The sequence below is a fragment of the Pantherophis guttatus genome, chromosome 2 (genome assembly GCF_059756535.1).
Source record: "Pantherophis guttatus breed Tessera chromosome 2, ASM5975653v1, whole genome shotgun sequence".
Lineage (NCBI taxonomy): Eukaryota > Metazoa > Chordata > Lepidosauria > Squamata > Colubridae > Pantherophis > Pantherophis guttatus.
In genome coordinates, this window is record NC_142064.1 from 122,475,928 (window position 1) to 122,488,306 (window position 12,379).

The following is a 12,379-nucleotide window of genomic DNA, read 5'->3' on the forward strand; positions in this document are numbered from 1 at the left end:
TCCTGTCCTCCTCCAGAAGCCAAGCATCTCAGGACCTGGCCCATGTCATCGGCTCCTTTCAGGACCACGGGTTTTCGATCAATTTCCCAAAGAGCCATCTGCACCCGACCACTGTTCTCCAACACTTGGGGGCGGTAATCGACTCGGTACGGGGCCAGGTCTCCCTATCCCCGGACAGGGCGGAAAGCATTCGCATCCTGATTCGGCTCATTCGTTCCAGGCGGACTGTTCCTCTACTGCATCTATCCCAGTTGCTAGGAAAGATGGTCTCGTGCTTCTCAATAGTGCCATGGGCGCGCAGACACACGAGGCCATTGCAGTGGTTCCTGCTACCCTTTCAGCGCACGGGTCGCAGCGATTCTCTCCACAAGGTCTCTCTCCCTCCTCAAATTTCCATGTCCCTCGACTGGTGGATGGGTCCCAACCTTCTTCTCGGCTCACAGTTCCTGCTCCCGGACCGGATGACATTGACCTCGGATGCCAGTCTCCTGGGCTGGGGAGCTCATCTCGACGATCAGATGGTGCAGGGCCGCTGGTCATCCTCGGAACAGACGTTGAGCATCAACATCTTGGAGTTGAGAGCGATTCGCCTAGCTCTCTGTCATTTTCAGCCCCTGTTGCAGGGCCAGCACGTCCTTGTCCTCACGGACAATATCTCTGCCAAAGCCCATATAAACAAGGAAGGGGGCACGAGATCGAGGGACCTGATGCTGGAAGCAGAGAAGCTGTTTTCTTGGGCCGAGGGTCACGTTCTGTCTCTGAAGGCCGATCACATCTCCGGCGTGGACAATGTCAGGGCAGACTGGCTCAGCAGGCAACGCATAGATCAGTCAGAATGGCAACTGGACCCCGTGATTTTCCAGGAGGCTGTCACCATCTTCGGCCAGCCTGTGGTGGACTTGTTCGCCAGCCCGGCGAACGCCCAGCTGCCCAGGTTTGTGACGCGTTACCCAACTCAGAGGGCAGAGGACCACAACGCTCTACGGTGCCGCTGGCCTCCCGGCCTCCTGTACGCCTTTCCTCCGCTTCCATTGATTCCTCAAGTCATTCGAAAGTTGTTGGAAGAACGTGCGGAGCTTCTGCTGGTGGCTCCCAATTGGCCTCGTCGGCCGTGGTATGCCGACCTGGTGGCTCTGTCCATACGTCCCCCGTGGGAGATTCCTCCGAGCCGCCTCTCTCTACGCCAAGGAGCGGTGTTCCACCCAGATCCAGGATGGCTCCAATTGGCCGTTTGGCGTTTGAGCGGGTCATCCTGCGCAAGGACCGTCTACCCGACTCTGTAATCAGCACTATGCAGGCGTCTCGCAGACCTTCGACATCACGCATATACGAGGCCTCGTGGCGGGCCTTCTGCGCCTGGTGTGCGGATAACTTGGTGGACCCTACTTCGGCTCAGGTCGTTGACGTCCTCTGTTTCTTACAATCTGGCCTAGACAAGGGTTTGTCGCCATCTACGCTTCGTCGTCAGACTGCTGCCTTGTCCACTGTCATTCGCTGCCCACCTTACTCATCTCTGTCTCAGCACCCCCAACTCAAGGAATTCTTGCATGGGGCTATGAACTTACGCCCACCTCCAGTTCGCAGATATCCGACTTGGGACCTCTCCCTGGTCCTTCAGGCGCTTATGAGTCCCCCTTTCGAACCGTTGGGCTCTGTGTCTCTTAAGTACTTGTCATATAAGGTTGCCTTCCTCTTGGCGATCACATCCGCCAGGCGGATATCCGAACTGTCAGCTCTGTCAATCCGGAACGATTTATGTATCTTCCACGCTAATACTGTTGTCCTTCGCCTGGACCCGGCCTTTTTGCCGAAAGTGAATTCATACTTTCATCGCGCTCAGGAATTGATTCTTCCGGATTTCTGTCCGTCGCCCAAGCATCAACGTGAGAAGGATTGGCATACCCTCGATGTGCGCAGGGCCCTCCGGCGTTATATTCGCAGGACTGAGTCGTTCCGGAAGACTGAGGCCCTGTTGATATCTTTCCATCCGAGATCCTTGGGCCAGAAAATATCTCCATCGACCGTGGGCAGGTGGATTAAAGCGTGCATATCTACCGCTTATGAACGTCAGGCCAGGCAGGTCCCTACTGGGATTTTGCCTCACTCTACTCGTAGTGCGGCAACATCGGCTGCCTGGGCCACTCAGGCATCTGTTTCTGACATCTGCCGGGCTGCCACCTGGTCCTCGGTGACACCTTTTATCAGACACTATAGGGTGGATTCGTTTGCCTCGGCTGAGGCTTCCTTTGGCCGTCGTGTCCTGCAGAGTGTTCTGGTGACGCAGGACCCCGGGGGCCTTTAGTTTCCCACCCTTATTTTTTCTGAGCTTGGGTATATCCCAGCTATGGACTGCAGGAGCAGTACTCTGGAAAACGAACATTGGCTTACCTGAATGTTCCTTTTCGGAGTACTGCGACTGCAGTCCATCCCCTCCCTTGATTTTGTCTTCTTTAATTTGCGGTCCACTGGTCTCTGAGCCGGTCTGGATTTGTTGCTGTTACCGACCGTTGGGTTGTCTTGGACTGTTTTGGTGGTCGCGCCTTCGTTCAAAGACTGGTGCATTATGGGAGGAAGGGGCGTGGCCACAGGACGAAGAGAGAGATATTCTTAAAGATCACCCAGTCAAAAGGAACTGATGATGAAGGAACCCAGCTATGGACTGCAGTCGCAGTACTCCGAAAAGGAACATTCAGGTAAGCCAATGTTCGTTTTGGGGGGAGGGCATATATTTACGCCCACCCCAAAAACTAGGCTTGGCCTTATTTTCGGAACATGTCCTATTTTCGGGTAAATATGGTACCTTTTACTCTATAATATAGTAAATAAATAGGGGAAGATGGGTATATTGCCAATACGTTTAGACTAGCCTTTCTAGTCAGTGGTTTATGAAACCACGATTCCTCTTTATGGTTCTTTTTCATTATTATTCATTATTATTATTATTGCTAACTTTATTGACTTATGAGTGTGCATTTATACATGCTCTAAAATGCCAATAAAGAGCATTGTTTTCCCAATCATCAAAGAGGAAACACTCAACATTAAGGAAAATTTGAGAGGTCAAATAAAACATTGAAACAGAAGCTGTCTAGCCTATGTATTGTTTCCTATAACAAATGAGGTGACATTGAAAAGTAACCTATTAACATTCATTGTTAATAAGATGAGAGATGAGTGCCAGCAATAGCAATGAAATACTGAGAAGTGTATGCAGCCTACAAGACAATGGCTGAGTTCACAATACAATAATTGTTCACAAAATAATAACCTTAAGGTGCTTACTTTGATTTTAGCTCACATAAGGAAATGATTGCAGTGAGTTATGACTCATTTACCAGACTGTAGTTTAATGTACCATAGTTTAATTGAACACATGTGGTCTTTGAACACATTGCATACAATTGACAAAATAGAAGATGCCGAACTATCTTGTTTGGTAGCAAATTATGTACTTAATAACTTTAGCTCTATCCTCTAATTCAACTTGCTATCTTCCTAATGACACGGATTATGCACCTCATAATCTTCTCTGGCCATGGTCATTGATTGAGAACTGATGAAACCGCAGTCCAATACATGTGGAAGGAAGCAACCCAGGAAATGCTGTTAACAGCACTAATGATCCAACCGGATAAAATTATGGGCGTTCTACAGTCTCTTTCCTTTCACCACTACTTAAACTGCATACTGCTTGGTATTCCTTTTATAAGTGTACATAAAGCAAACATTAAACTATGAATGGCCTCTATGCTATTGAAAGATACTAGTGACAAAACTGTATTTCCAAGGTTGCATTAACGACTTTGTCTCAATTCATTTTACAATGGAATGTATGGATTCAGGAAAATACAATTTATATTTCCTTGATTGCTGCTACCAATCTAGATCAGACAGAATCCCTCTCAATTGATACATTTTAAGTGCCAAACCTGACTGAGTAGAGACAGGTTTAATTGAATGGGCACCTTCCGTTGTACAATCAAAAACACAGGGTTGGAATGGCCATCCTGTATGATCAAGCTTAATCATCCGCGCAGTGCAGGAATCCAAATTAAAGTATTTTTAAAGCAGATGAACATGAGCTCGTGGGATTGGTTGGTGCCCTGAAAGCCCTCTCCCCTGCCTTTTAAGTGATTCTTAACATTTCTTGCTTCTTTTTAATTTTATATATTGTATCTTCATCCTTTTAATATTTTATCATACACTGCTCAGATTCCCTGAATGAGGCAGATGGGCAGTCCTTAAATATGATAAAATAATTTCAGACAATGAACAATCTAGATTTTGAGTACATCAAATGAGGATGAGATCTGCACCTCTCTTAATAATTAATTCTAGCGCTAAACTGCATTTACTGTTACAAGGTGGATTTTTCCCTTAATGCTCAGGTTTAAAAGAAAGTCAACATGGTGGCTGTAATAGAGCAATCAAAGTGTTTTTTATGTGCATTGTATGCACAATCCAATAAAAAACAGATAGAGCTTCAATCAGACCCTTGTGGCTACCAACTTAACTTTTTTTTTTTTAACCATAGCCTGCGGATACCTCTTCTAACGAATACAAAAAAATCTTTCAAAAACTTAAATCCATTCTTGTGTATCTGGCACTTGGAAATACAAGGGAACAGATTTTGCTTTCTTCTGTGTGATATCCTTTCAAATATTTCGAGAACAGTATCCTATCCCCATCCAGTCATCTTTTTTCCAGGCTAAACATAAGTCAGCTCCTTCAGTCTCTTTTCATACGGATGAATATCTAATGCCCTGATCATTGTCACTGCCATTCTCTGAATCTGAATCCATCTTACAGTGTGATATCCAAAACAGGACAAAATGGGGTGTTACCATAACAGAATAAAGTAGAACCATTACAATCCTTTACATGATTCGGAATGTATATTTTTCTTGGTACAAATCAACAGTGCATTTATCTTTCTTTCTTCAACATATCACATAATTGCTTATTTATTAAATGTATTCAATGTATAGGCTCTCCAACTTTAAAGTAGCGTAAAAGATAAGACCAACATAATAATACAAATATTCTACAAAACAAACACCTGGAAAAAGCACATCAACACTAACAAAACAAATTCAAGGAGATTCAAGATGCTGGTGTTAACCTATAAAGCCCTTCATGGCTTAGGCCCAGGCTATTTGTCGGACCATCTGCAACCAGCGTCAACTTCTTATCGCCCGGTGTGCTCTCACAGAGAGGGCCTACTCAGGGTGCTGTTGACTAGACAATGTCGGCTGGCGACTCCCAGGGGTAGAGCCTTCTCTGTGAGCGCCCCCACCCTTTGGAATCAACTCCCCCTGGGGCTCCGGTTGGCCCCTGACCTTCGCACCTTCCGCCGTGAATTGAAAACCTGGCTATTTATGTCCCCCGGCCTGGACTGATGGGGTAGTATATTTTAAATTTTTTAAAAAACTTTATTCTTTTGTGTATATTTGTTGTTTTTAACAGTCGCTTGGTCGATTGTCGTTGTGAGCTGCCCTGAGACCTTGGAGATAGGGCGGCATACAAATTTTATAAAATAAATAAATATCATCAATACATCCACCAACCACTAACTCGAGGCCTGGGGGGAAAAAAACCAGGTTTAAAGTGTTTCTTTAAATTGAGTTAGGGTAAGAGCTATACAAGCTCTGGGGGGAGATCATTCCAGAGAGGAGGTGCTATGACAGATGGGGCAGCTTACCTGGATTCCATTAAGTTTCATGTCTAATCAAGGAGAGCCAAAACACGTTGATTATATAGGACGTATGGAAACTATGGAATCAGAGGTGGTATTCAGCAAGTTCTGACTAGCTCTGGAGAACCGGTAGCGGAAATTTTGAGTAGTTTGGAGAACCGGTAAATGCCACCTCTGACTGGCCCCGCCCCCATCCATTCTCTACCTCCTGAGTCCCAGCTGATCGGGAAGAAATGGGGATTTTGCAGAGTGGGGACGGAATGGAGATTTTACAGTATCCTTCCCCTGCCATGCCCACCAAGCCACGCCCACCAAGCCATGCCACACCCACCAAACCATGCCCACAGAACCGGTAGTAAAAAATTTTGAATCCCACCACAATATGGACTATAGCTGGTCCCATAAACCACTAGATCTTATGCCCTGAAGGGTTTTATACATGATAACTAGCATCTTAAAGTGTTCCTGAAAACTTACTGGTAAGCAAGGAAGCTCACAAAACAATGCTCTTACATGGGTATGCTATAACATGTTCCTAACTGCCTTTGCCACTGTGTTCTGGATTAGCTGCAGCTCCTGAGTGGCCTTCATGGACAGGCCCATATAGATCACATTGCAACAGTCCAAATATAAGATGAATAAAGCATCAGTGATTGTTTTCCCAGTCTAGCTATGGGCACAATGGGTGCACTAATTATAACAGTTGAAAATGTCATGAAACTGAAGGAAGCTTTTGCTACATGAAAAACATATCTTGTAGAATACAGACATTCTTGGCATTTACATTTGAAATGAAACTACAACTTTTCTTACTAGGTATACTCACAGAAAATCAACATCATAATTTAATGAGATACATGTTTATAGCAGCAAGAATAAATTTTGCTCAACATGGAAAAAAGATACAATTCCAACAAGTCTGATTTGAAATTTAAAATTTGAGGGATAAACATCAATGGCAAAACTAATAGTGTATATACCAGTGATGGTTAACCTTTTTGGTGCCGAGTGCCCAAAGCAGGTGGAGCAGGGCTGGGGCGACAGCTGGCGTGCCTGCAGAGAGGGCTCGGCATGCCACCTGTGGCACATGTGCCATAGGTTCACCATCACGGATACAGTATATACTGTATATACACAATAGAAGTGTATATTTAATTTAAGCCAAAAATTAAGCCAAAAGTCATACATTCAAGACATTACACAGCAGGGCAAATATAATATAGCTTCTAATGGTTCTAAATGCCTACAGATATTGCAAATTAGCAGAACTATAAAAAGGAGGAAATCAGAAGCCATTTTTGTTCTTTATTTTCTTTTTTCTTCCCTCCCTCCCTCTCTCCCTCACATAACCCTTTAACACACACTCACACACACACATCTAGGAAGAAACAATTGAGACTATTTATTTAATACATTTATATGGCTATGCAATTCATATATACGGACTCTGGATGACTGACAACTATATTTAATATTTAGTTTAGTAGTATTAATATTTAATATTAAGTAATTTAAGATTAAAATCTTTATCATATAATGAATACTTTGATGTGAGTCACAGCAGTTCTTTTTTCAGTATAATATTCAATTTTGAATGAAAAAGCCAAATTATGTTATCTTTGGGAGGCTGATATCTGAAATTGTGGGTGATATGTAGAATACTTTTTTCTTTCCCCTATTTTCAGTACTCTGTGCTGTAAGTTATAATAATGGCATGCCAATAATCTTTAATTATATAAACATCACTGTACTGAAACAATGCAATATGTCAAGATTTATAACAACACAGTAAAAAGGGGGGAAAAAAAGAAGGATTTGGTCAATGGCCTTCCTAGCCACAGAGGTCACCAGCTCCTGAAGCAGGAGCTATGACTCCAAGAAGATCCCCAGTTGCTCATTAGCCTAAGGCGGAAGTATAACCCCATTCATTCTTCAGTGCTAGAAGTGCAGGGTGTTTATAGACAGCAGCTTGCCTGACAGTGCTGAAGGTTTTTTTTTCTCCTTGGTAGTTCCTTGATTAGGCTGTTGTTTACTACTTGAGCTGGTAGTTCCTTGATTAGAGTATTATTTACTGCTGGATTGCTCTCCTGGTGTTCACCCTGCTTATCTGGGTGTTGATTGCTCATGAAGAGGTGTGCTGTTTTTTTTTTATTATTATTATTATTTATTTTATCATTTTATTTGTTTGGATTCCTTCCTGTAGTGAGTCACAAATGATCACTGCTTTTCTCTTAGCCTTCTTACAGAGTACATTTCTGCCCTTTGTAAATTTACTATGATGGGTTTTTTTTTCTTTCTTCCTGCTAAATGCTCAGGACATGTTTCATCTCTAAAAATTGTTTCTCAGTTCCCACAGTACAGAATATCATCCGCACCCTATCCTTCTAGTTGTTATTCTCAGTTATTGGTGTTAATCCTCTGTTTTGGTTGTTTTCCTGAACTGAAACTGCTTTTACTGTCAGCTTCTGTTGTACAATCTCCTTGTACAACTGATAAATCCTCATCTTTTCTCAACAGCTTAAGTGCTCCAATCCTTTGCCTGATTCTTCAAGGAAATGTACAAACCGGTATTTACTGCATATATATGTCGGCTTGTTTGAAAGTAGGAGTATATAGTTGGTCCACAACTTACGACAATAATTGAGCCTAGAATTATGGTCTTAAGTCACGCTGGTTGTTAATTGGGTCATCGCGTGACTGACACAATTTTATGATATTTTTTTTTATGTGTGTGGCAGTTAAGTGAGCATCTTGGTGGTTAAGTGAGCCCATTGCATAAACAGAAGGATAGAATCAAGATCACTTGAAGTGTTAATACCACTTGATAATGCCTTGGTAAGGCCACACTTGGAATATTGCATTCAGTTTTGGTTGCCACGATGTAAAAAAGATGTTGAGACTCAAGAAAGAGTGCAAAGAAGAGCAACCAAGATGATTAGGGGACTGGAGGCTAAAATGTATGAAGAACAGTTGCAGGAACTGGGTATGTCTAGTTTAATGAAGAGAAGGACTAGGGGAGACATGATAGCAGTGTTCCAATATCTCAGGGGTTGCCACAAAGAAGAAGGAGTCAAACTATTCTTCAAAGCCCCTGAGGGTAGAACAAGAAGCAATGGGTGGAAACTAATCAAGGAGAGAAGCAATTTAGAACTAAGGAGAAATTTCCTGACAGAACAATTAATAAGTGGAACAACTTGCCTGCAGAAGTTGTGAATGCTCCAACATGGGAAATTTTTAAGATGTTGGATAACCATTTGTCTGAAGTGATGTAGGGCAGTGATGGCTAACCTTTTTGCCATCGCGTGCCAGGAGTGAGGGGAGGGGGCGCCCGTGCGTGCCCACAGCCATAATTTTATGTGCCCACCGGAAGTTGGCAAATGGGCTGTTTTCGGTCTCCGGAGAGTCTCCGGGGTGGGGGGGAGAGGCCCTTTTCACCCTCCCCAGACTCCTAGAAAGGCTCTGGAGCCTGGGGAGAGAGAAAAACGGGTCTTCCCCCCCCACCCAAGGCCCTCCGGAGGCAGGAAACAGCCAGTTTCCCTACTTCTGGTAGACCCAGAAGGCCTGAAAATCAGCTGGCAGGCGCGCGCTTGTGTGCCGGAGCTAAGCTCATGTGCCCACCGATATGGCTATGCGTGCCACCTGTGGTTCACCATCATGGATGTGGGGTTTCCTGCCTGGGCAGGGGGTTAGACTAGAAGACCTCCAAGGTCCCTTCCAACTCTGTTATTCTATTCTATTCTATTCATTGTCTGGTTTCTGGCAAAAAATGTAAACCACATTCACATGACCGAGGGATGCTGCAAACGGCTGCAAAATGCAGGCCAGTTGCTGAGCACCCAAAATATGAGCATGTGGATGGGGGGTGGCCGCCAGAACTTTGAATCTGGGTTGTAAGTTACTTTTTGGGGGGTCTGTCTTAATTTAAAATGGTCGCTAAGCAACCAGTTGCAAGTCACAGTTGTTGACATTTATTCATTCAACTTCATTTTTGCTTACTGGGGCACAACGAGTAGAAAGACTTTTAGTGCTTCTTGCTCTCTTGGTAGGCTGTCAGATTAGCCAAATACCAGCTCTCGATTTACAGGAAAAAATTTTTAGGAGCTTCTCCACTGGTCCTTCTGGCAAACTCCTGGGGTCTATGACACGCCAACTCGCCACGGCCATCTCACCATGGTTAACTTGCCACGGTCAATCTGCTGCGGGACAACTTGCCACAGTCAACTCGTTGCAGGACAAGAGTTACACTAATAGCAAAGAAATAGTGGAAAAGAATCATTAAAAAAAGGATGCAAAAGGAGGGACAGAATGAAATATGAATGGCAAAAATTAGAATAATTTATTTATTTTAAATAAATAAATAGAATTGTTAAATTGTCCCGCAACGAGTTGTCCCGTGGCAAGTTGTCCTATGGTGAGTTGGCCATGACAAGTTGGCTCTGGCGAGTTGTCCCATTTCGAACTCCTGTTGTCTCACTTAGTGATGTAATTCCCCTGGATCATGGTTGTCTTACGTTGCTCCTACAGTCTTGTTCAGAAGCAATCACTCAATCAGCACCTCTAAGGACATACTTCTTGAGGTCAGAGTTAGGGGATGGCATTTTCACCATTCAAAGCTCACATTTCCATATTCCCCTGCGCAAATACTACGGGACTGAATAAAAGGTATGCAAGCAACAGGTGCTCCTGTTTCGATCAGTGGGAGAACGACACCATTTATGTTGTATTCTTAGGTGTAAAGTTTTAACCTGGATCAGATCCAGCTTTTTCTTTCAATGGAACTCAAATGGAACAGGGAAAAGCAGCACAGGTGCAGTAGGCAGATGCTCCAGTAGGAATGCCTCTCTGGGAGGGAAGCAATCAGCCAGCTGTTCAATGCTTCCAAGAAGCCTGGATCTCAGCTGTCCATCCAATAGATATGCTGGCTCTGAATCCCATCCAACAGAGCACCAAGAGTTGTCGTACCCTGCAAAGCCACGGCTGCTCTTTAACACTAGGAATTGGGGTTCTCACCATAGGCCAAGTAGGAAAGTATTAAAAAGGGCTTGTAGACAAAATTAGTGTCCCTATTTCAGCAAGCATAGCAAGCACAAAACCTCTGTGACATCTTAAAATATGGATAATTCTCTATCCCAATATAGCCACCGCACATTTCTGAGAAACAAGAAGCTGCAAAGTCTGGCTACAGTAAAAGTTTCCTTTGTGTATTCAGTAAATCTTATACCTGCATTGCTATGTTTCATCTGACCCACATAGTACCATGCAAGGATTAGAAATGAGATTTGAAAAAGGAAAGTAGATCAAAGGTGTCAAGATGCAGTTGGTACCGTGCCCAGATCTGAGGGATGAAGGATGGGAAAGGAAGTGTACTTATAAATGAAGCAGGAGACACAATGAAAGCACTGTACAGTTTCAATTAATCTTGAAAACTTTGTTCCCAAAAGAATCGGGGGCAGATGGGATTTCAGAACTCAATTACAAATAATCTTCTTTCCCTGCAATTTACTTTCCACTCTTTCCTGAAACTATAATGCAATTGAGCCTTTTTCCCTTTCATCCTTATTCTTTCTTGCTTGACTGCAGTCCTGTACCTTGCTATGTCATGGTTTCTATTACTTTTACTGCAAAAGCTACAATTAGCTATATATGAGCAATTTACAAGTCAAAAATCAAACAAAATACATGATCACTTAGTGTTCTGCGTGATCTTTAACAAACACAGCATTTGTTTATTATGCTAAGAACAGGGCTGCCCCTGATGGTTATTCAGAAGTGTATGAATACATGATACAACAGCCCAATGTGTTTTTTTTTTATTGAAAAAGTTTTTCAAATACAGATTTCCCCCCCCCTTTCCCCCCCAACCACCCTCCCCCTCCCCTCCCCCTATGGCTTCTTCAAGATGAAATCCAAATTAATATCACATTATATAATACTTTACCACCCTTATACACCACCCCCTATGTGCTATACATTTCTTCCTAACATTATTATTATATCCCTTGTATACTATACATTTAACAGCATTCGACTAAAAACTATATAATAGATCCTAATTTGGCATTTATTCTACTCATAATCTACCCATTTTCTCCACCTAGATACTTATATTTCTTTTAACTATATTAATATCTAAACATAACATCCCTTTTCCTAAACTAAGCAATCAGTAACCTAACCTATCCCCTTGTACCATACAACAGCCCATTTGTTAATGGACGGCAGTCAATGACAGAACTACACCAACGTTCCAGCCCACACAGGAACTCCCTTTTAAAACATAATTCACATAACTTAAAATTTATTTATCAGTATCAGTATCTACTGATGGTGTTAAAGAAGCATGACTATTACCTCTACAACTTCTATTACCTCAATCTTGATTGAGATTATTACCTCAATCAACAACAGCACAAATATGAGTTTTCTCTGAAGAACTCAAAACTCAGATGATTTCTCTGGAAATCTCCTAAACTTCAGCCATCATGAGAAACAGTATTACCTCTAAGGCAGCGGCCCCCAAGCTTTTGGGCACCAGGGACCGATTTGGTGGAGAAGTGTTTTTCCATGGACTGGAGGGGGCGTGGTTTTGCATGCTGTCTACATCCCGCGGATGGGGCTTCCCTTGTTTGCGTGGCCCAGTTGCTGGCATGTTGCGTCATGATGCCGGTCTACAGACTGGAGGTT

At 43.3% G+C, this 12,379-nt stretch overlaps 1 protein-coding gene across 2 annotated transcripts in view; it reads right to left on the bottom strand.

The window, feature by feature from the left end:
- Positions 1-12,379, bottom strand: part of NDUFB11 (NADH:ubiquinone oxidoreductase subunit B11) — a 71,748-nt gene that overhangs the window by 46,890 nt on the left and 12,479 nt on the right. Inside the window, exon 1 of one of the 2 annotated variants that reach the window (XM_087888721.1) lies at positions 12,195-12,359. The exons of the other annotated variant lie outside the window; for it this stretch is intronic. Within the exon in view, the coding sequence (XP_087744847.1) occupies positions 12,195-12,344 (150 nt within the window). The 5' untranslated portion in view covers positions 12,345-12,359. Of the gene's footprint in view, positions 1-12,194; positions 12,360-12,379 lie in introns of those variants that run through there. 2 annotated transcript variants of the gene reach the window in all.